This window comes from Hippocampus bargibanti, linkage group LG07 (genome assembly GCF_051943395.1).
Source record: "Hippocampus bargibanti isolate YZ-2025 linkage group LG07, ASM5194339v1, whole genome shotgun sequence".
NCBI classification, from domain to species: Eukaryota; Metazoa; Chordata; class Actinopteri; order Syngnathiformes; family Syngnathidae; genus Hippocampus; species Hippocampus bargibanti.
This window is the reverse complement of record NC_142740.1, coordinates 7,322,482-7,344,913: the sequence shown is the minus strand read 5'-3', so window position 1 is coordinate 7,344,913 and position 22,432 is coordinate 7,322,482. Positions and strand designations below refer to the sequence as shown.

At 41.3% G+C, this 22,432-nt stretch overlaps 2 protein-coding genes across 4 annotated transcripts in view; one reads left to right on the top strand and one right to left on the bottom strand.

Annotated features, from left to right (window-relative positions):
- Positions 1-9,288, top strand: part of eef1db (eukaryotic translation elongation factor 1 delta b (guanine nucleotide exchange protein)) — an 18,882-nt gene extending 9,594 nt beyond the window's left edge. For all 3 annotated transcript variants that reach the window (XM_089000152.1, XM_089000154.1, XM_089000151.1), the window contains exons 5-8: positions 5,583-5,692; positions 5,753-5,950; positions 6,038-6,232; positions 9,169-9,288. In XM_089000152.1, the coding sequence (XP_088856278.1) occupies positions 5,583-5,692; positions 5,753-5,950; positions 6,038-6,232; positions 9,169-9,207 (542 nt within the window). In that variant the 3' untranslated portion in view covers positions 9,208-9,288. The remainder of the gene's footprint in view (positions 1-5,582; positions 5,693-5,752; positions 5,951-6,037; positions 6,233-9,168) is intronic.
- On the bottom strand, positions 8,427-22,432 carry LOC148895324 (E3 ubiquitin-protein ligase TRIM65-like). Its single transcript, XM_089000155.1, has 9 exons — positions 22,365-22,432; positions 20,164-20,534; positions 19,102-19,197; positions 18,845-19,027; positions 18,604-18,739; positions 18,478-18,519; positions 11,599-11,661; positions 11,272-11,510; positions 8,427-9,663 (listed from the first exon to the last, which is right to left on the bottom strand). The coding sequence occupies exons 2-9, from the start codon at positions 20,527-20,529 to the stop codon at positions 9,439-9,441; spliced, it is 1,350 nt and encodes a 449-aa protein (XP_088856281.1). The 5' UTR covers positions 20,530-20,534; positions 22,365-22,432; the 3' UTR covers positions 8,427-9,438.

Genomic DNA, 22,432 nt, shown 5'->3' with positions numbered 1-22,432 from the left:
TCCGGAAGAAAGAAGCAGGCTTCTGATTGGCTGCCGTGCCGATTATGCAAATTTCAACTGCAGGTCGTCGATGTTTGTGTGCTCGGCGACGGTACACGTGTTTTGTTTGTGCGTGAAGGCGAGGGCGTCAGTGAGGAGTTTGTTGAGCGCGCGGGCAGGACAAACCATCTATGATTTGGCGGAATTTAACACAAGTAGGTATTATTGAGCTTGAATATTTCGTTGTGTAATAATATGTTTTGAATGTTTTAAGTGATTCCATTTTTCAATAAATGTTGATTTCTTTAACTTTGCCCCTTCGATGGAAACTTATTAAAAACAGACGCAATCTTGATAAATCACAGTGCATATGTTATTTTCATCTATTTCCATTTCCTCCTCCAAGTATCTGCGAAATAGTATGTAAACGCCATATTCCTTGAGACAAATTTATTAACTGATCAGGGATATTTTTCACATTTGAAAGACAGTTAATAAATTGGGTTGTAGTGTTCTTACTGTGCTATGAGGTTTGTACATACGACATTTAAAGGACAACCGGCACCATTTTTTGTTTTCGTTTCCCACTGACATCAGAAAAACGTTTTATAGCATCTAAAATACCCAAATCAGGCAGGCTGATATTTTTAGTTAAATGAAAAACACCAATAAAAATGACTTCAAAATGAATCCGGAAATGGTCAGTTTCAGAAGGTCCCAACCCCCTGTTCGTGACGTCACGTCAAGACGTCTTGCCTTGCTCAAGAATCAAAACAATGGCTTCAGATTCGGAGAAGATGTTTTCTTGTTACTCATCCAGTTATGAATATGATTCAAATAGTTCTGAAGAGGAAAGCATAAATGTTTGCAATTGATTCAAGGAGTACTCCCATATCAATTCGAGCCGTCAATGACAGCAATGTAGCAACCAGAAAATGCAGAAGATTGCGCCCAAGCTCCGTTGGAAATGGGCTGATTTGTCCGCTGGGAATTTGTGTCAGCGAATATCAAATAGTTGTCTTGGTGCAACACACAACGATTCACCATGGCGTTATTTATGTGTTTTCCTTCTAATTTCACCATCAACACGGATCAACACGAAGTTTTCAGACCAAACAAAGTACCCAAAATGCATTTTGTGTCGCTTTCTCGGTCAGGGGCGGTCCAAACGTGACGTCACATGGGGATCGTCATCAACTCGAAAACAAGACTTCATGAATATTCAGCGCAAGTCTTAAAACGAAAACTATAGCTATATGCTGTGGAATCTTTGTAAAATACGCTCAGTCGAAATCATTTGAAGTGATTTTATAAATTATGGACATAACTTGTTCCGAGTATTTCCGGCCCAAACACTCCCTCCAAATGCTCCTGGCCCGGCCCCTCTGTCAAATTTTAGAACCCAATGCGGCCCGCATTGGGTTTGCCCACCCCTGAGCTAGCGTCTGAAAATGAAAATGGCTCTGCTACACGGGTGCTGGGCACGTAACCAAGTCACCTGACCAAGTCGACCAATGGCGCAACTGATGACGTGACACGTAACCAAGACACGTGACCAAGTTGACCAATGGCGCGACCGATGGCGTGTCACGTGACCAAGTTGACCAATGGCGCGACGGATATATCGATATAAACAACAAAAATGGCCGGCGGGGGATGAAAAGGAGCACCGTAATAACCGGATTATCGTAATAACCGGGTATCGTACTAAACGGTACTAATTATACATAAAAAGACTAGAAATGTGCAAGGGAAATGAAAATAGTATCGTAATAAGCGGTACTATCGATATAACCGATATCGATATAACAAGACTTTACTGTATGTCCATTTCCTACCCCGTTTTCAAGAAAAGAAAATTATTATGCTAAACGCAGATTTGTAAAGCGTGGCAAAATTGAATCCTGAATCAGGGTGGATGTGAAACCGGCCCATTAAAGAACTGAACCAGTTTCAAGAGCCTGAACTAATTGTTGGCGCTGAAAAAAGAATAAAATGATGCTAACCTGGGTAGCGGTCCAAAGCCAGCATTAGCACAAGCGTGATGAAACGGGCCGACGGTGTGGAGGAAGTTGACACTGCTAAAAAAAATAATCATTTTTAAAACCAAATTAGCCAGATACTGACTTGTTTTAACTGCAGTCCAACGTTGGTTTTCGAACGTCTCGGTTCTCAACCAATTCGTTTTTTGACCAAGAATTTCAGGTTTTTAATGCCTGGGTTTACAAGCGAAAATGGGTTCCCGACCAGACTGAGTGCCCCTGAATGCACCACTGGACTCGCCTTCGCTTCCTTATACGTCACTTCCTCGTGTTGCGTTCCATTCTGACAGACGTTTGTATTGTTCAATCGCAATAATAATAATTTTAAGAAAAGCAGACATTTATTATAATAGGAAATGTTTCGCTTTTCGACTGAAACGACTTTAGAACAGGTCAAACAAATGTCCGCTAGCTTAATGCTAATGAATGAATGCTAGGCTAGTTAAAAAAAGTCCACTAGCCTAACGCTAACGAATGAATGCAAGGCTAGTTAAAAAAAGTCTGCTAGCCTAATGCTAATGAATAAATGCTAGGCTAGTTAAAGAAAGTCTGCTGCCTAATGCTAATGGATGAATGTGAGGCTAGTTTAAAAAAGTCTGCTAGCTTAATGCTAATGAATGAACGCTAGGCTAGTTTAAAAAAGTCAGCGAGCCTAATACGAATGAATTAATGCTAGGCTAGTTTAAAAAAATTCCACTAGCCTAATGCTAATGAATGAATGCTAGGCTAGTTCAAAAAAGGCCGCTAGCCTAATGCTAATGAATGACTGCTAGGCTAGTTAAAAAAGTCCGCTAGCCCAATGCTCACGAATGAATGCAAGGCTAGTTAAAAAAGTCCACTAGCTTAATGCTATTTATCTTGCTATTCTATTTGAGTTACTTCTGGGTTGAGTGAACGCTGGCGCGTGTGGCTGCCGCTTCTCAGCCACAGAATCGTATGACTGTAAAGTGACCTTGAGAGTTTTGAAAGGCGCTTATAAATGAAACCTATTATTATTATGATAAAACCCAGGTTTTACTGTACAATATCGGTTTCTAAATCAATTTCATTTTATACCAAAAATTTCAGTTTTTTTGTGCCTTGGTTTGCAACCAAAAATTGGGTTCTCGGCCAAACTGAGCGCACCTGAACGCACCACTCGACATCCCTCCGCTTTATACATTTCAGTCTTCTGACATTTCTATTATGCATAGTACAACGTATTATGCATAGAATTTATTACATTGATTATAATGGGAAAAATTGTTTTGGTTTTCAAACCAAATGTTTTGGAACGGATTATGGTCGAAATCCCGGGTTTGACTCGACAGTCAAATCTCGGTTTTCGAACGTCTCGGTTCTCGACCAATTCGTTTTTTGTCCAAAAATGTAGTGTTTTTTTATGCCTTGGTTTACAACCATAAATGAGTTTAAAAAAAAACCTGAATGCACACCTGAATGCACCACTCGACTCCCCTATGCTTCCTTATACAGTGATACCTCCGATTACGAATGCTTTAGCTCACGAACTTTTCACCTTACGAACGTCAAATTTGCGAGAATGTAATCTTGGCAGACAAACTATTTTTTGGGAAACACACGGAGCGCCACAATGAGTGATGTGTTGTTCACGAACGAGTCTGTTCTCTGAAGTGAACGAAGAGAGCTGAAATGGCAGCCTTGTCCTCTATTTCCCGCCCCCAGTCTTCAGTTAAAGCCGCTCATGTTTGGTCAAGATCCGTGGTAGAGGAGGGAGGGGGGACACGCAGCAGGACACAGGCAGCAGTGAGCGAGGGAAGGGGTTACAGAAACAGAAAAACACACGCACACGAAAAGGAGATCACAGAGCTTGAAACAAAAGTGAAAAAAAAACAAAAGTGAAATGAGAAATGGAAAGAAAACACAGTGAAATTTGGACTTGTTTTAACTTTATTGATAGTTCAAAGGCAGAGTGTAGACTGCAAGGTTAAAATATCCCATCAATGAGACTCCACAAATAACCCGCACAAGCCATCTATACAATTTGAAGAGAACATACAAGCAAGGGAACCAGCTATTAATGAAGTTTCTAGTGTGTCTGCCTGCATTGTTGCTGTTGCAATATCACAACTTCTAAGATAGGCTACCAAATGAAAAACAAAGTAATGTAGTTTATTCCATACATTGTAAGAATGAAAATTGTAAAGAGCAGTACATTGGGGAGACTCAACAAATTCTCAAAAAAGACTTTATCAACATCGCAGGGATAATACTAGTGGTCCTCAATCGGCAGTACATTTGCACCTAAAAGCTAGCAACCACTCATTTGACGACAATGAGGTTAAAATCTTAGCGAAAGAACATAGATGGTTTGAAAGGGGGGTAAAAGAAGCGATTCTTATAAAACAACGAAAACCGGTCTGGTGGGGTGAGGTTCAATTTGGATCATTCTTACAATAGCCTGCTTAGGCAAAACAGGTTAGGCAACATTCGTAATGCTGATGAGGTGATACCGGTGAGAGTGGGGGAAATGGGCCAGTCGTTAGTCAGGAATGCAGGAACAATCAGTGGGGCCACAGGGAGTGGTCCTCTGCTCCCCCCACACTGAGAGTAGGGACCTATAATAGCTGTGTCCGGCGCCGCCATGGCTGGACATTAGGGATATATAAATGGGGCCGATACGACCAGTCAGACTTTAGTTCGCTGACGAAGTCTCTTGGATAGGAGGCGAAACGTCCGAAACCTTCACTTTTGTACAGATGACGGCTGAAGAAACCTTCTCATCGATGGACCACTCCTGTACGACTGAGAGCTTACACAGACGAACTTCTAAGATGTACATCCCAGTCTCATTGAGACACTTTATGCAAAAAGCTATCCATTCTATCAAGCCATCAATGACCATCACAAAGGTCAATAAAACTACTTTATTATACTGTACAGGGTATTTCTTTCATTACAATACCATAGCAAATTTATTATACATAAAATAAGGTATATTGTGTGTAGTTTTAAGGCTTATTTAGTTGACAATTATGTTTTATGGGGACCAGGGAATGGATTATTCTCATTTTAATGGTTTCCTATGGGAAATTAATGTTGGGAATACACATTTTTCACCTTACACACACTTTCTGGGAATCAATTAAGTTCGTAAGCCAAGGTATCACTGTACGTCACTTCCTCGTGTGGCGTCTCATTGTTACAGACCCATTAGTGTTGTTGAAATAGTTTTTACAGTTAAATTTGGTTTTTTTTTTTTTTACCAAAAATTGTGTTGTTTTTTTATGCCTTGGTTTACAACCAAAAATTGGTTCTAAAAAGTCGATGTGTTTGTATTGTTCAATATCAGTATTGTATTGTTCAATATTTATAATAGATAAAAAAACAGACATTGATTATAATGCAAAAAATTGTTTTGGTTTTCAAACAAATCGATTTTCGAAAAGGTATCTAGAACGGATTATGGTCGAAAACTGAGGTTTGACTGTATTCACAAAGCTGGAAAAAAGTGAAAAAGTGAAAAAATGTCGCTGTTTGATGCTCAAATTGGCCACACACGAATTTAACCCGCAAACTTTGCCATTTTGTTTCCACCTTCAGTGGTAGAAGATTTAAGGACCTTGTTTTCTAAGCTGGAATGCCGAGTTGCCATTTTGGAGAAAAACCCCGTGACGCCGCCACTGGCCGCTCCTTCCGTCCCTTACACAAACGTGAGTCTTCGCTTCATTCGTCGCCGTCGGCTCGTGAGCAACCTTTGTCGATCCGTTCAGGGAACGGCCGTCCAGCAACCCACCGGCCCGGTGAAACCGAACCTCGACGACGAAGACGATCTGGACTTGTTTGGCAGCGACGACGACGATGAAGAGGCGGAAAAACTCAAAGCGCAACGGTTGAAAGATTACGCCGAGAGGAAAGCCAAAAAGCCCGTCGTCATCGCCAAGTCGTCCATCTTACTGGACGTCAAACCGGTAAAACGTCCTCCCCGACTCCAAACGGTTTTCAAGAAGTTCTTGAAATCCAAAAGCGATCCGGTTTCCCGTTCGTCTCCGTTCCAGTGGGATGACGAAACTGACATGGCTAAGCTGGAAGAATGCGTCCGCTCCGTACGAGCCGACGGTCTCTTATGGGGAAGGTCCAAATTGGTTCCAGTGGGGTACGGCATCAAGAAGCTTCAAATCTCCTGCGTGGTGGAAGATGACAAGGTTGGAACCGACATGTTGGAAGAAGAGATCACCAAGTTTGAAGACTACGTAAGTTGACTTTTGCCATCTACGTGCCAGAATTTTCATGACCTTCCGGCATACCGTATTGAAACACGAAACTACCGTATTTTACGTTGTGCAGTGATACCTCAGTTTACGAACTTAATTGGTTCCCCAGAAAGTGTATGTAAGGTGAAAAGTTCATCTTCCAAACATTTATTTCCCAATAGAAACCATTAAAATGAGAATAATCCGTTGCCAGTTCCGCGTAAAACATAATTTTCTACTATATAAGCCTTAAATGACAACCGACGCCTCCGGACAAGTTATGTCCATGATTTGTAAAATCACTTCAAATGACTTCTACTGAACGTATTTTACAAAGATTCCACGGCATATAGCTATATTTTACGTTTTAAGACTCGCTCTGAATATTCAGGAAGTCTTGTTTTGGAGTTGATGACGATGCCTGACGTGACGTCACGTCTGGAACACCCCTGACCGAGAAAGCGACACACTATTTGATACTAGTTGACACAAATTCCCAGCAGACAAATCAGCCCATTTCTAACGGAGCTTGGGCGCCATCTTGTGCATTTCAAGGGACGCTACATTGGAGTCCAGACGCCTCAAAATGATCTGGAAGGACTTCTTTAATCGATTGCAAACATTTATGCTTTCCTCTTCAGAACTATTGAAATAATATTCATAACTGGTTGAGTAACAAGAAAGCATATTCACCAAATCTGAAGCCATTATTTTGATTCTAGAGCAGGGCAAGACGTCTTGGCGTGACGTCACGAACAAGGGAGCGGGACCTTCTGAAACTCGCCATCCCGAGGTCATTTTGAAGTAGTTTTGGGACACTTTGGATTGGATTGGATTGGATATGCCTTTATTAGTCTCACAGTGGAGAAATTTACATTTCACAGCAGCAAAGTGATGAAAGGAATGAAAGTAGAAAAACGAAACTTTAACTTATTTTTATTGGTATTTTGCATATGACTAAAAATATCAGCCTGCGTGTTTTAGAAGCTATAAAACGATTTTCTGAGAAACTAAAAAACGGTGTCTGTTGTCCTTTAAAACTACGCAAAATATACCTTATTTTATGTATAATAAATGTTATTGTCATGAAAGAAATAAACTACTTACATAATAAGGTTGTTTTATTTACCTTTGTGATGGTCGTTGTCAATGGATGACGAACTTCCAGGTTGCCCTTTGATGATATCTGAGTGAAGTTGCCGTGCTTTCTCGGCGATAATACCCTCACTCACACTGTCCCCTGCTGGTTGCTTTTCATTAATCCAAATCAACAGAAGTTTTTCAACCTCTTCTATTGCTTGAGACCATTGCTTCAACAAGGCAGAAACACCTTTAGCCACACGTAGCAATGGTGACCTTAGCATACTGGTACTGGGACGCTAAGTCACACAAACGCCCACCTCGTTGGTGTTTTTTGATGAGCTCCTTCTGCTCGACCGTAATTTTCTTTTGTGTCTTCTTCGGCTGAACACTATCCTATGGTAGGGTCGTTTTCGGTCCCATAATAGCAAAAGTACTCCACTCGATAACAAACCATATCTGCACTCAAAGAAATGGGGTGACGAAAACTAGCCCGCCACCCTGTTCGACCGTGTGGTTTAGTTTATCCGCTGAAAACTAGTTCGTCAGCCGAGACTATTTGCTCCCGAATTTAATGTTTGTAAGGCGAAAAGTTCGTGAGCTAAAGCGTTCGTAACCTGAGGTATCACTGTATAAGGTGTTCCCAAAAAAGCCTTCATTTTCTTCAAAAGATCACCCTGCGCCTTATACGCCGGTGCACCTTATATATGAAGTCATATTGAGCCACAATTGACCCCCCAGAACAAGTAGTATGCAATGCATGCTGGGATATATAAAACAGCATTTCATTTCAATCATCTCTTAACTAAAAATTTGCAAGGTGGAATTTTTGTCTCCATTTTGCATTTTTGGTACAATGATTAGAAAGGGATTTTTTTCCTTGTTTTTGTATTTAGAATTTTTTTTTCTTAAATTGGAAGGCCAAAATATTCCTTGAAAACCTCAAAGGAACATCGTTTTAAAGAAGGAAGATTTGTTCATTTATGATATTTATATTTATGCTTTACTTTGATAAACATTGGAATATTTTTGAGCTCATCAAAATCGAGAACATACCACACATTATACTATTCTGTAATTTCTATTTTTATATTGGACATAAAAAAAGAAATGATGGCGAAATCTTTTTGTTTTATTGACAGTCCCTTTAGCGCAGCAGCATCTAAAGCACCGGTGTCAAAGTCGAGGCCTGGGGGCCAAATCTGGCCCGCCGCATCATTTTATTCGGCCCACCAAAGCAAATCAAACTTGTAAAATTCCATGCTCATCTATTGAGCTAGCGAGCGATTGAGCTAGATAACTAGCTAATCCCTTACATCACAGGTGCGAAAGTCAAGGCCCGGGGGCCAAATCTGGCCCGTCGCATCGCTCATATCATACTAGCTAGCTCTCCTTCTATTCAGCTAACTGGCTAATGCCTTACATCACTGGTGAGAAAGTCAAGGCACGGGGGCCACATCTGGCCCGCCGCATTATTTTATTTGGCCCACAAAAGCATATCAAGCATGTCAAGTACCATGATGCTAGCTAAAGTCCCAACCAAAGTTTCAAATTGTCCCACGGGCGACACCCTGAATAGGCTGGCGCCCATTTGCAAGGCTCAGACAAAACATCCATGGAAAACATGGCAAAGTCGGAATCGAACGCGCCATCGCAGCACTGTGAGGCAAATGTGCGAACCACTATTCCATCGTCCCGACCCCCCTTTGTCCTTATTCCTAATATCAGTGAATATTTTACAAGAAATATTCATTGAAGGGACAACATGGAGCATTACTATAAACAGGGAAACGTGCGTATTTGGCATTGCAATATTTCAGCGCAACTCATGCAAATGTTTGTCTTTTGCCATTCAGGTTCAGAGCGTCGACGTTGCGGCTTTCAACAAGATTTAAAAAGAAGAAGAGTTGTCTTCTCAGACTGTCCATTTCCACTCCTTGTTTTAATGTCACCTAATAAAAGAATCTTGCACTGAGGCCCTTCATCTTTTTTTTGCCACATCCGTAAATGTCGTCGCCGCTTTTGTCAGTCAGTCGATGCAGCCGAGGTTGACGGTGGCCTCGGCCCCGAGCCACATCGCAGGGTAGAGCGGTTGCTCCAACTCGGTTTTCACTTGGTGCAAAAGCTCAATTCCTTCCGTTTGCACTGCGTAGAAGCGGAGAAGGCCTTCGTTGTGATGCAGGAAAACGCCGATTCTGCGGGGCGCGGCGTCGGCGGAAAGGCTGACGGTCTGATTCGCGTGGATGAAGCTGCAAGACGAACCGCTGCAGTAAAGACTCCACGATAAACGGTTGTAGCCCAACCTGCTCTCGTTGCTTGTTGTAGCCCAACCTGCTCTCGTTGCTTGACCCCTGGAGGACAAATATCAACACGCTAACAAATTATTTATAGTTTTGAGGACTTTAAAAAAAATTATGGTCAAACATTTTATAAAATGTATAGATAAAAAAATAAATATATACATAGAATATACAGACAGACACACATATCTATATATATATATATATATATATATATATACACACACACACACAGATACCTCGGTTTACGAACCCCTTACATTTATGAAAAATTAACTTGGCATACGAACTATTTTTTGGGATACACACGGAGCTGTCACAATGAGTGATGTGTCGTTCGCGAACGAGCCCGTTCTCACAAGAAAAAGGCAGCAGACTGTTTTTTGTCCTCTATTCCCAGCGCCCAGTCTTCGGTTAAAAGCCACGTGATTGGTCAAGAACGCAGCAGTGAGGGGGTGGGGGTTACAGACAGAGAGAGAGTGAGGCTGTTCTCCCAAAAACAAAATGGCGTCTTCGTTTAAAGCCACATGATTGGTCAAAAATGCAGCAGTGGGGGGGGGGCTGTTAAACATTAAAGAGACAGGCAGAAGACAGAGTGAGAAAACACGCACAGACGAAAGGGAGATGACAGCTTGAAACCAAAAAACAAAAGTGAAATGGTGAGAAAATTAATAGAAAAGAGTGAAATTTGGACTTGTTTCAACTTTGATAGTTCAAAAGCAGAGTGTAGACTGGAAGGTTAAAATATCCCATCAATCAGGCTCCACAAATAACCCGCACAAGCCATCTGTACACTTGATGCAAAAAGCTATCAACCCAGCTAAACAGAACACAATTGATGAGGAACTAGGTCAAATGATCGCAGAGAAAGCACCTACAAGGGATCATTCCTCAAGCTGGTGAAAGAAGAAGGCTACGTTCCTCATCAAGTGTTTAATGCTGATGAAACCAGCCACCTCATTCCATCAAGCCATCAACGACCATCACAAAGGTAAATAAAACGACTTTATTATACAGTACAGTTCATTTCTTTAATTATAATACCATAGCACATCTATTATACATAAGGTATATTTTATGTAATTTTAAGGCCTAGAAAATTAGAAAGTAGAACATTATGTTTTATGGGGACCTGGGAATGGATTATTCTCATTTTAATGTTTTCCTATGGGAAATTATTTTTTGGGATACACACTGGGAACCAATTAAGTTCGTAAGCCAAGGTATCACTATATATATATAGACTTTACTGTATATATATATATATATATATATATATATATATATATATATATATATATATATATACAGTAAAGTCTCGTTATATCGATATCGGATGTATCGATAGTCCCGGTTATATCGATACTATTTCTATGCACGCACGGAGAAAATTACATGCAAACAGGGTCGGATATATCGATAGTCCCGGTTATATCGATATTTTTTCGGACTCCCTTGAATATCGATATAACGAGACTTTACTGTATATATATATACAGTAAAGTCGAGACGGGATCTGCACGGTATAATTACAGTTTTTTCAGACTCCCTTGAATATCGATATAACGAGACTTTACTGTATATATGTGTGTGTGTGTGTGTGTGTGTGTGTGTGTGTGTGTGGGGGGCTTTGGGACAAAGGTGACACAAGCGAATGACCTTTCTCTTGATACTCTCGTAAGTGAGACCCACGGCTGCCTGGTGGCCACTCCACTCTACTTCCCAGTAGCTGATTCCTTGTAGACCCTCACAGCACATGACCTGGACCCAAGCGTCAAAGCGGGCCGGGTGGTCCGAGTAGGGCTGCGGTTCCCCCATTCGGCGGGCCTGGCGGTTCCCTTGAGTCAGTCCCAGCTCCCTGTGGGCCGTGAAGGGGTCGAACGAATGAGGACAGAAGTCTGGCAAGAGAAAGCCCAGCCGGCCGCGTCTTGGTGAGTGAACGGGCGAGGTGCTCTCCAAACAGCTGGCGAGAATGCAGTGACTCACATTTCAGGAGAGCGCTTCGGTTATCCAAAGCGCGCAGGTCGAAAATACCGCACTTCTCCAACACTGTCAAAGAAATACACGCATCGTAAGAAAAGGGTGAAGACATGGAGAAATCTAACAGATCTCGCGATTGGACGCCGAGGCGTGTTGCCCGCCGTACACGATCCAGCTTGGAAAGCATCCCATAAAAGTAGTTCAATGAAACTGATTCATTTTCCGGCCTGAAACTCGGTGGGCACTGAAGGAAAAAAGGAGTGTACAGTACTACAGGAGATGTTGCCGAGACGGGATCTGCACGGTATAATTACAGTATTGAGAGTTGTCACGCAGTAGATTACTGTGCGTGTGTGTGACATGCTGGCTGGCCAAAATTGTAGTACGCGTTGTACAAGTTGCGTCTATAATTTGTAAAATGGCTTCAAATGACTTCTACTGAGCGTATTTTACAAAGATTCCACCGCATATAGCTATATTTTACGTTTTAAGACTCACACTGAATATTCAGGAAGTCATGTTTTTGAGTTGGTGACGAGTTCGTACGTGACGTCACTAAAGGACCGCCCCATGACCGTAAAAAAGACGCATTGTAGCGGTCCTTCCATCACGTCAATGTATTTTGCTGTATAGTGGTACCTCGGTTCAATACGACGCGTGAGTGCGTACGCGAGGGTGGGGAGCTGAGCGGCGTACGGGTGTATCGCTCTCTCCGTGACCAACTGTTGTCGCTTGCGGATGTGCTGCGTTTTGCTCTAGCGTTTAATATAGGTGTACGAAGAGTTTTAGCCCCTAATCATGCCTCCAAAGAAAGTAAGTGATGCTACAAGTGAAAAAAGAAAAGTAGTGCGCCACCTCGCCAATGCCGGATGATTGACTCCACTCGCCACCGTACCTGGACTCTTCCTTCCGTCCGAGGTATTTTCCCTGCGTCCCGTAAATTTGAAATTGACAAAGAACTAAAAGATAAAGGAGGCAGGTATATTGTGGTCAAATGGACGATGGAAGGAGAGAGGGTGACATTAATCAATGTATATGCTCCACCAGATTGCGACAAAAGCTTTTTTTGTGAATCTTTTCAATGTTATCACGGTGGAAATGGATGGGATCGTGATATGTGGAGGAGACTTCTCTCGGGATAGTAGATGTATGGAGGGACTCACACAAATTGCATAGGGATTACACACATTACTCCCATCCACACGCAATCTATGCTAGAATAGACTATTTTTTCATGAAGGTCGAAGACAAACACAGAGTGGAAGAATGTAGGATTGGTGTCACAGATTTATCAGACCACAGTGCCGTTTATATGACAGTGAAATTCAACAGTAGAAGGAAAAACACAACTTGGAGATTGAACACAAGGTTATTGAATGACGGAATTAGTACAGGAACTAAAGGGGGATATAATCAAATATAAGGAAGGAAATGACAATGGAGAAGTGAATCCAAATATTGTGTGGGATGCACTGAAAGCAGTTATAAGAGGGAAATGTATAGCACATGCAATACATTGTAAAAAGACAAGAGAAAAATAATGTAAAACCTTAACAGGACAATTGAAAGAACTAGAAAACCAACACAAAACAACAAATAATTCAGAGATAATAACAAAGATTACAGAAACCCAAAGGGAAATAAATCGAATATTATTAACAGAAGTGGAAAAAAGAGCACGTTTTGTAAAACAGATTTACTATGAAGGAGGACCTAAAGCAAATAAATTACTGTCAAGAAGGTTGAGGACACAACAAGCGCTAGTTTTGGGGCACTGAATCTTGTGTATTGTGTTTACAATACACAAGATTCGGTGCAAACACAATACACAAGATTCGGTGCCCTAAAACTAATACAATATTAAAAGAACCAAAGGAAATAGAAGAAGTATTTGAGCAACATTATAAAACTTTATATACACAACCGAAGGCAGCAGATGAGGAGAGAATTGCAAAATATTTGGACGGTCTGAAATTACCATCGATAAGGGAAGAAGATAATGAATTCCTGAAGTCTAAGATAACGGAAAAAGAATTGGAGGTGGCGACCAATGGAACAAAAAATGGTAAAGCTGCGGGTAGTGATGGCTTCCCCTCAGAGTTCTACAAGATATTTAGACAGGAACTGGGCCCACTTTTGTTATCTTCACTAAAGGCCATGAAGGAGGGCAAAATTCCCCCATCATGGAAAGAGGCAATCATCTCTATAATACCATAAGAGGGTAAAAATAAAGAGTTATGCAGTAGCTTCAGACCAATATCCATATTTAATGTCGACTATAAAATATATACTTCGATTATGTCAAATAATAATATAATATTATATATATTTAGACAAGAACAAGGCCCACTTTTGTTATCTTCACTCAGATATACCATGAAGGAGGGTAAAATTCCCCCAACATGGAAAGAGGCAATCGTCTCTATAATACCAAAAGAGGGTAAAAATAAAGAGTTATGCAGGAGCTTCAGACCAATATCCATACTTAATGTCGACTATAAAATATATACTTCGATTATGTCAAAAAGATATGAGTCAGTCATGCCCGATATTATCAATAGAGAACAGACGGGTTTTATAAAAAATAGACAGGCCCAGGATAATATAAGAAAAACTATACACATAGTGGAGGCGATCCATAAGGCGGGAACAAGTGCAATGTTGGTGAGCACGGATGCAGAAAAGGCATTTGATAGTTTCCGCTGGGCCTATCTATACAAAGTCATGGGAAAATTCGGCTTTAACAAAGATTCAATTAGAAATATACAAACACTATATAATGGTCCAACTGCAAGAGTGAAAATGAATGGCAGCTTGACAGACCGAATAATACTAGAAAGATCGACAAGACACGGATGTTGCCTCTCACCAACATTATTCAATATCTTCATTGAACCCCTAGCCCAGGGGTGGGCAAACTTTTTGACTCGCGGGCCACATTGGGTTCTAAAATTTGACAGAGGGGCCGGGCCAGGAGCATTTGGAGGGAATGTTAGGGCCGGAAATACTCTGAACAAGTTATGTCCATAATTTATAAAATCACTTCAAATGACTTTGACTGAGCGTATTTTACAAAGATTCCACAGCATATAGCTATAGTTTACGTTTTAAGACTTGCGCTGAATATTCATGAAGTCTTGTTTTCGAGTTGATGACGATCCCCATGTGACGTCACGTTTGGACCGCCCCTGACCGAGAAAGCGACATACAATGCATTTTGGGTACTTTGTTTGGTCTGAAAACTTCGTGTTGATCCGTGTTGATGGCGAAATTAGAAGGAAAACACATAAATAACGCCATGGTGAATCGTTGTGTGTTGCACCAAGACAACTATTTGATATTCGCTGACACAAATTCCCAGCTGACAAATCAGCCCATTTCCAACGGAGCTTGGGCGCAATCTTCTGCTTTTTCTGGGTGCTACATTGCTGTCATTGACGGCTCGAATTGATATGGGAGGAGTCCTAGAATCAATTGCAAACATTTATGCTTTCCTCTTCAGAAGAACAAGAACAAGAAAACATCTTCTCAGAATCTGAAGCCATTATTTTGATTCTCGAGCAAGGCAAGACGTCTTGGCGTGACGTCACGAACAAGGGGGCGGGACCTTCTGAAACTGACCATTTCCGGATTCATTTTGAAGTCATTTTTATTGGTGTTTTTCATTTAACTAAAAATATCAGCCTGCCTGATTTGGGTATTTTAGATGCTATGAAACGTTTTTCTGATGTCAGTGGGAAACAAAAACAAAAAATGGTGCCGGTTGTCCTTTAAATGTAGTATGTACAAACCTCATAGCACAGTAAGAACACTACAACCCAATTTATTAACTGTCTTTCAAATGTGAAAAATATCCCTGATCAGTTAATAAATTTGTCTCAAGGAATATGGCGTTTGCATACTATTTCGCAGATACTTGGAGGAGGAAATGGAAATAGATTAAAATAACATATGCACTGTGATTTATCAAGATTGCGTCTGTTTTTAAGTTTCCATCGAAAGGGCAAAGTTAAAGAAATCAACATTTATTGAAAAATGGAATCACTTTCAATATTCAAAACATATTATTACACAACGAAATATTCAAGCTCAATAATACCTACTTGTGTTAAATTCCGCCAAATTATAGATGGTTTGTCCTGACCGCGCGCTCGACAAACTCCTCAGTGACGCCCTCGCCTTCAAGCACAAACAATACACGAGTACCGTCGCCGAGCACACAAACATAGATTACCTGCAGTTGAAATTTGCATACTCGGCTCGGCAGCCAATCAGAAGCCTGCTTCTTTCTTCCGGACTTTCGCAAGCGTTACAAAGTCGTGCAATTGCATGTCATTTTCCAAAATAGATGCACAGAACCTCAGACTAGAAGAAAGATTCAAAAGAAGCTAACAACATATGTGACGCTACAAAACGTAAATTTACATTAAACCGTGACTGTAAAGTGTACGTGAGACTCATGAAAGGGGCTTAGTGGCTCGTAGGAATCAATGCAAACGTTGCATTGTGCACCTCAATGACAATCGACTACTGTAGCAAAATTGACAGCCATGCGCATTTGCCGTAAATTAAGCAAGGTAGCATTTGTAGTTGGTGCATTCTTGATTAAAAAAAAATACATACTTTGTGACAATTTTTTTAATGGGTTTGGTCTCATTTTGCTTCAAGTTGTGAAAAATGGGGCAGGCAACTTTTCAGTTAACTGCCCTGTTGTTCGCTAGCTTTTTGTCATGAGTTTTAGACACTGTTTGTACTATGATTTGGGCAAGTTCGGCGGGCCGGATTGAAAAGCCTAACGGGCCGTATGTGGCCCGCGGGCCGTAGTTTGCCCATGTCTGCCCTAGCCCAAGCAATCAGACAGAACCACAACATCAAGGGCATGGAGATGAGAGACTCGGAACATAAACTCAGCCTGTTTGCTGATGATCTGATAATATATTTGACACAACCGGAAGATAGCCTCCCGATACTGATGCAAAAACTAGAGGAATATGAACATTACTCAGGATATAGACTGAATGTGACTAAAACACAAATATTAGCACTAAATTACACTCCATCAAAGTCAATTAAGGGAAAATACAAATTAAGGTGGGATGCTGAAAGAGTAAAGTATCTCGGCGTGTACATCACAAAGCACATAGACAAACTGAACCAAACTATACAAAGATTAACCAAGCCATCAAAGCAGACATGGGGAGGTGGTCAACACCCATCCTAGATTTAAGCTCCAGGATAAGAAATAGTGAAAATGAATATTCTTCTGAGGTTGCTATATCTATACCAGTCGCTACCAATACCCATACCACAAAAACAATCTGTGGAATGGGACAAACTGATCACAAGATTTATCTGGGGAGGTAAGCGACCAAGGATCAGACTGACGACACTACAGTTACCAAAGGAAAAGGGTGGATTGGGGATACCAAATTTTAAAGATTACTATCGGGCAGCACAGCTCAGAGCAGTGACATGTTGATGTAAAGTCAAAGTCAAAGTCAGCTTTATTGTCAAATATGCTAATAAGCATGACATACAGCACAGATGAAATTAATGTCCTCTCGGACCCAGCGTGCAAGACATGCAAGGCACTTATAACGTGGCTAAAAAAGACATACAATTGACAACAGACAATACATGTAATTTCTGTATGTAAAGTGAGGTAGTGTCGTATGGAAAGTGAGGCAGTGACATATGTAAAGTGAGGTGGTGACATATGTAAAGTGAGGAAGTGACGTATATAAAGTGACGTAATGTAGCAATGCAAAAACGAACAACAAGAATCGCGAGTATCAAGCCAAATGGAAAACAATTGAAGAAACAAAAGAGGGTTACCCAATTCAAACGCTGCTGGGAGACAGACGACTGTTCCGGAAAATAGAGGACTCGATGGACCCAATAACAACATTCACCTTGAATATTTGGTATACCATAATAAAAGAAGTAAGGGATTACTATATAAAAATAATAAAAATGGATACATCAACGAAAAGAAATGACATAATACAGATAATGATGGATGCGTATAAAGGAAGGAAAAATAAAGTAATCTCGTCAGGCAACTCCACTCTATACATGAAAAAGAAATGGGAAAAGGAACTTCAAAACAACATAACAGAGGAAGAATGGTCAAATATGTGCAAAATACAACAATCAACAACCGCTTTAAGACATTGGAGAGAATTTGGTTGGATCACGCACATATATTCTGGAAAGGTCAAAAGTTGAAAGGTTATTGGGAAGAAGTCTGGAGGGAACTGAAAAAGATAATTGGCTACGAAATACCAAAAACCGACTTAGTGATGTATCTAGCTGACCTAAATCAAGAAAACGTGCAATCAAGAGATGAGTACTTGATAAAAGTGTTGCTGATAGCCAGCAAGAAAGCCATAACAAGAAAATGGTTCAAAACTGACCCACCAACAAAGAACCAATGGATCGGAATAGTGGAAGAGATATTTGAGTTGGATAGGTTCACACACATATTGAGGGTGCAAGCGGGGAAGTTTAAAACAAGATGGGAAAAATGGGAGGAATATAAAAAACAGTCAAACAAAAGATTGTACGAATATAAATCCAAAATAGGGGAAACTTGTCATTATCAATCACTTTTTTTTTTGCTTTATTGTTATTGCTGTGTTTTAATTTTGTTGATTGGTTGTTCTCATTGTTGAATAATTTGTTTTCATTGTTGAATAATTTGCAGTTACAAAAGGATGTTGTTATACAATTTGGCCATAAGGCATTCTGTATTCAAATGTTCAATTGCAAATGGTTTTAAATGTTATAAAAATAATAAAGATGCAAGATACAAAAAAAAAACAACACCCGAATAAATTCGGGAATGGTAGCGAATGGTAGCGAAATTCGGGAATGGTAGCTCACCTTGACTTGACTTCCCCTCTTGCAGGACGCGAACATTTCTGACTGCGAAGAACACAACAGACGGCGTCTTATTGCAACTTCCCGCGTGGCCGCGCGACAGGATTCAAAGCAAAGAGCCGAAAGCACCTGCGGTGGCCACGTTGGCAAATTCGCCGGCTTCCAAACCCAGCAGGTGTTCTTTCAGATCCCAGATGGCTTTTCTCACCCCCGCAAAAGAAACGTGAGGACTGATGGCGGCCGGACTGCAAAATGACTCGCCCGTCTGCGCAGACAAATGAAAACACGGCGCCGCGTTAGCGATCGGGCGCTAGGCGGACGGACTCAAACATGACGTCCTCTCCACCCGTTCGCGATTTAGCAGCGCGACCTCTCGATTCCTCAGCTCGCTGATGTGCCGCTCCAGTAGGCGGCGCTGGTTTTCCACTCTGGCCAGTTCTGCTTTCCCCTGAGTCTTGATCAGCTCCTTCACCTCCGCCCGGCGACGCTGGAAGAACTTGCGCAGCTCCGAGAAGATCGCGTCGCTGTCTTCCATGGCCGCTTCGGCCATGCTCTGAAAAACAATGGCAGACAACCGAGGGTGAGCGTGTTGTTTGGTAGATTCATCCGGGCAGTTTGGCGACTCACGGAGAACGACTCTGAAGCCTTTTGAAGCTGCCGGAGCTCTGATTGCTTCTTGGTGATTCGCTGGGTCAGATCGAGGTGAGTTTCCAGCAAATGTTTCTGCAGACGTAACAAAGTGGAGAGACTTGAAATGCTGTGCGCGTCTGCAAAATCTTTCCAATACAAAAGACCAGCGATGGAGTGTCAGGGCCTGCAAGGCCTTCTCTGCTGGCCTAAAAATATCGTAATCACAGACTGATGTGAATTAGATTTTGTCCATGAATGTGCGTTTTCGTATTGAAGCATTCAACCAATCACATTTCAGCCATTATTTGTGACCAGGGTCAGAAATCAACCCTAACGCCTTCACAATCATTTCTGCAGGCCCTGGAGCATTAAATGTGTCGATCAAAGTGTTGCTCTAACCCACAGGTGTCAAAATCAAGGCCCGCGGGCCAAATCCGGCCCGCCACATCATTTTTTTCGGCCCGCGAAAGCAAATCAAACTTGTTAAATTCCATGATGATTGCTAAAAACTGAGCCAAAATTTCATATTTTTGGATGTCAACCACAATAAAAGTCATTATTCTTGACTTCAGATTTGAAAACGAGTTATTCATTAATTTGCTGTGTGCTCTATAAGTAATATTTGAAGGGATTTAAACATTCTAATGGGTTCCCCAAATTCATAACGGCCCTCGAGAAGAAACCATAACTACAATGTGGCCCGCGGCAAAAAATGACTTTGACACCCCTGCTCTAACCAATCACATTTCGAATTGGCAATCCAAAAGGAGTACCAACGCCTTCTTCAAGACGCTGGCCAACGTCTGAGTTTTTGCAAACTGCTCTTATCACCAGTCGCTAGTGATAAGCGCATACTGGCCAGAGCTAGCACACTGTATCGTAGCGAGCGGCATGAGAAAATGTATTGTTGTGGTGATTTAATTGCAGTTTTGTCAACCCACAATGGCTGAAGGAGGAGAAGAAATTGATTTGGTGTCAGATTTACTGTTAAAGCCATTTTCAAGATGGACTTTTCAAGAAAAAATTGCCTAAACATGATATTTTCGGCAATCCACACACCTCCCCAACTGGGCCTTCCGGATAAACTGAAGACACGTCAAAGGTGACATGCTGAAAGCCTTGGCGCCCAGCCAAAAGGCCCGGGTCCGGTCCGAGCGCCGGAGCAGATGGCGTCTGACTGAGGCGGGTGGCACCCAGTCCTTGGATCAACTCGGTCAGCAGCGTGTTCCTCCCCAGCATCGGCCTTGGACTGAAGGTGGCTCTGCACTGAGGACAGCTGCACACCGCTTGACTGTCCCAAGAACTGGTCAGGCACACGGAGCAGAAGCTGTGGCCACACGGGACGGTGACGGGATCCTTCAGCAACCCCAGACATATTGAACACTGGAACTGGCTTTCGTCCAAGCGGGGCCGGGACTGAGCCATTGGCGCTACAGAGATGAGGAGAACCACAAACCGGGTCAGCCGCAGTACTTGCCGCTACAACACCCAATTGATGGTCTTCATTGTTGTTGTTTTTGTGTATATATATATATATATATATATTTGTATATATATATATATATATATATATATATAGTAAAGTCTACAGTAAATATACAGTAAAGTCTCGTTATATCGATATCGGATATATCGATAGTCCCGGTTATATCGATACTATTTCTATGTACGCACGGAGAAAATTACATGTGAACAGGGTCGGATATATCGATAGTCCCGGTTATATCGATATTTTTTCGGACTCCCTTGAATATCGACATAACGAGACTTTACTATATATATATATATATATATATATATATATATATATATATATATATATATATATATATATATATATATATATATATATATCTATATATATATATATAACATAATAGTGTCTCTTCCAATACTTAAATCATAATAAAGTCTCTTCTGAGGTGAAACTGAAGACGGAGTTCTTTTCCATGAGTTTCTAGGCCTCACCCCTCTTGATGTCCTTGTGTAAGGTGAAAAGTGTGTATTCCAAACATTAATTTCCCATAGGAAACCATTAAAATGAGAATCATCTGTTCCGAGGTCCCCATAAAACATAAATTTCAACCCATTTTCTGCTCCTTGTTAGGAGCTCCAAGAACCGGCTCGTTTGCGAACGACACATCACTCATTGTGGCTCTCCGTGTGTTTCCTGAAAAATACTTTGTATGCCAAGATTATATTCTCACGAATGTGTTCATAAGGCAAACATTTCGTTAGCTAAAGCGTTCGTAAGCTAAGGTATCATTGTAGTTATTTGCCATCATTGTCAATTTTTATAAAAGTTCAAACATTTCTCTATTACCGTACAATAGCTATCTGGCTGGCTGGCTAGCTATCTAGCTATCTATTGCCTTGCTAGCTAGATCTCTATCTATTTGTCTTGCTATTCTATTTGAGTTACTTCCGGGTTGCGCATGTGGCTGCCGCTGCTCACCCACAGAAAAACTTATCCTGTGACTGTAAAGTGACCTTGAGAGTTTTGAAAGGCGCTCAGAAATGAAATGTATCATTATTATTATTATTACTATTATCATGCAAGTTGACATACACACGATTTTCTTTTTATTTTGCAGTGGGGGGCATATTAAATGACGTGTTTAGACGGGTTGCCTTCCCCCCAGCGGCCCTTCACTTTGATAGGGGCGAATTCCTGTCAATCAAAATTTAGCATCCACTCAATTGTCGTGCTTTTCAAATGAGAGGCCGGCAACTATAAAACGGTTGTGGATTAATCCAAGCGTTTTTCGTGCAAACACTTTGTTGACATTATGACCGCGTTAGAATCAGTCGGCGACAGAAAATGGCCAATCCCGAGTGACGTGTTTCTATCGGGGTAAGAAAAGACGAATCACAAGCAAACCAGTTGCAATGCGTAAAGATGATGCTACTTTGCAAACTAATTTTAGTCGGATATAACTGCAGCCTTCCCATTCTAATTCTAAAGGCGAATCTAATCTAATTGTTATTACAAATCTTATTTCCTGCCTTTGCATGCTGTATTTATTTATATTAGCATGGAACCATCGCAATGCTAAATAGCTAAAAGCGGATAGTGGAGGCATCCAAGTGGGCGTTGGCTTGACTTCAACTTTTCCAAACCGGAACCTGTCAAAACCGTCAAATACGCGACACCGGCTAGTTAGAAAAGCTTCGTTTATTTAATGTTTTTACTGAAACATCTTCAATCCCGTATGACGTAAAAATAAATAAGTAAAAAACACGTGAGCATCCAGACTTACCGGTGACGTTGGTTGACGGTCAAAACACCGGAAAAGGAAATCGTGACCCCGCCCATTCTCGCCGTGAA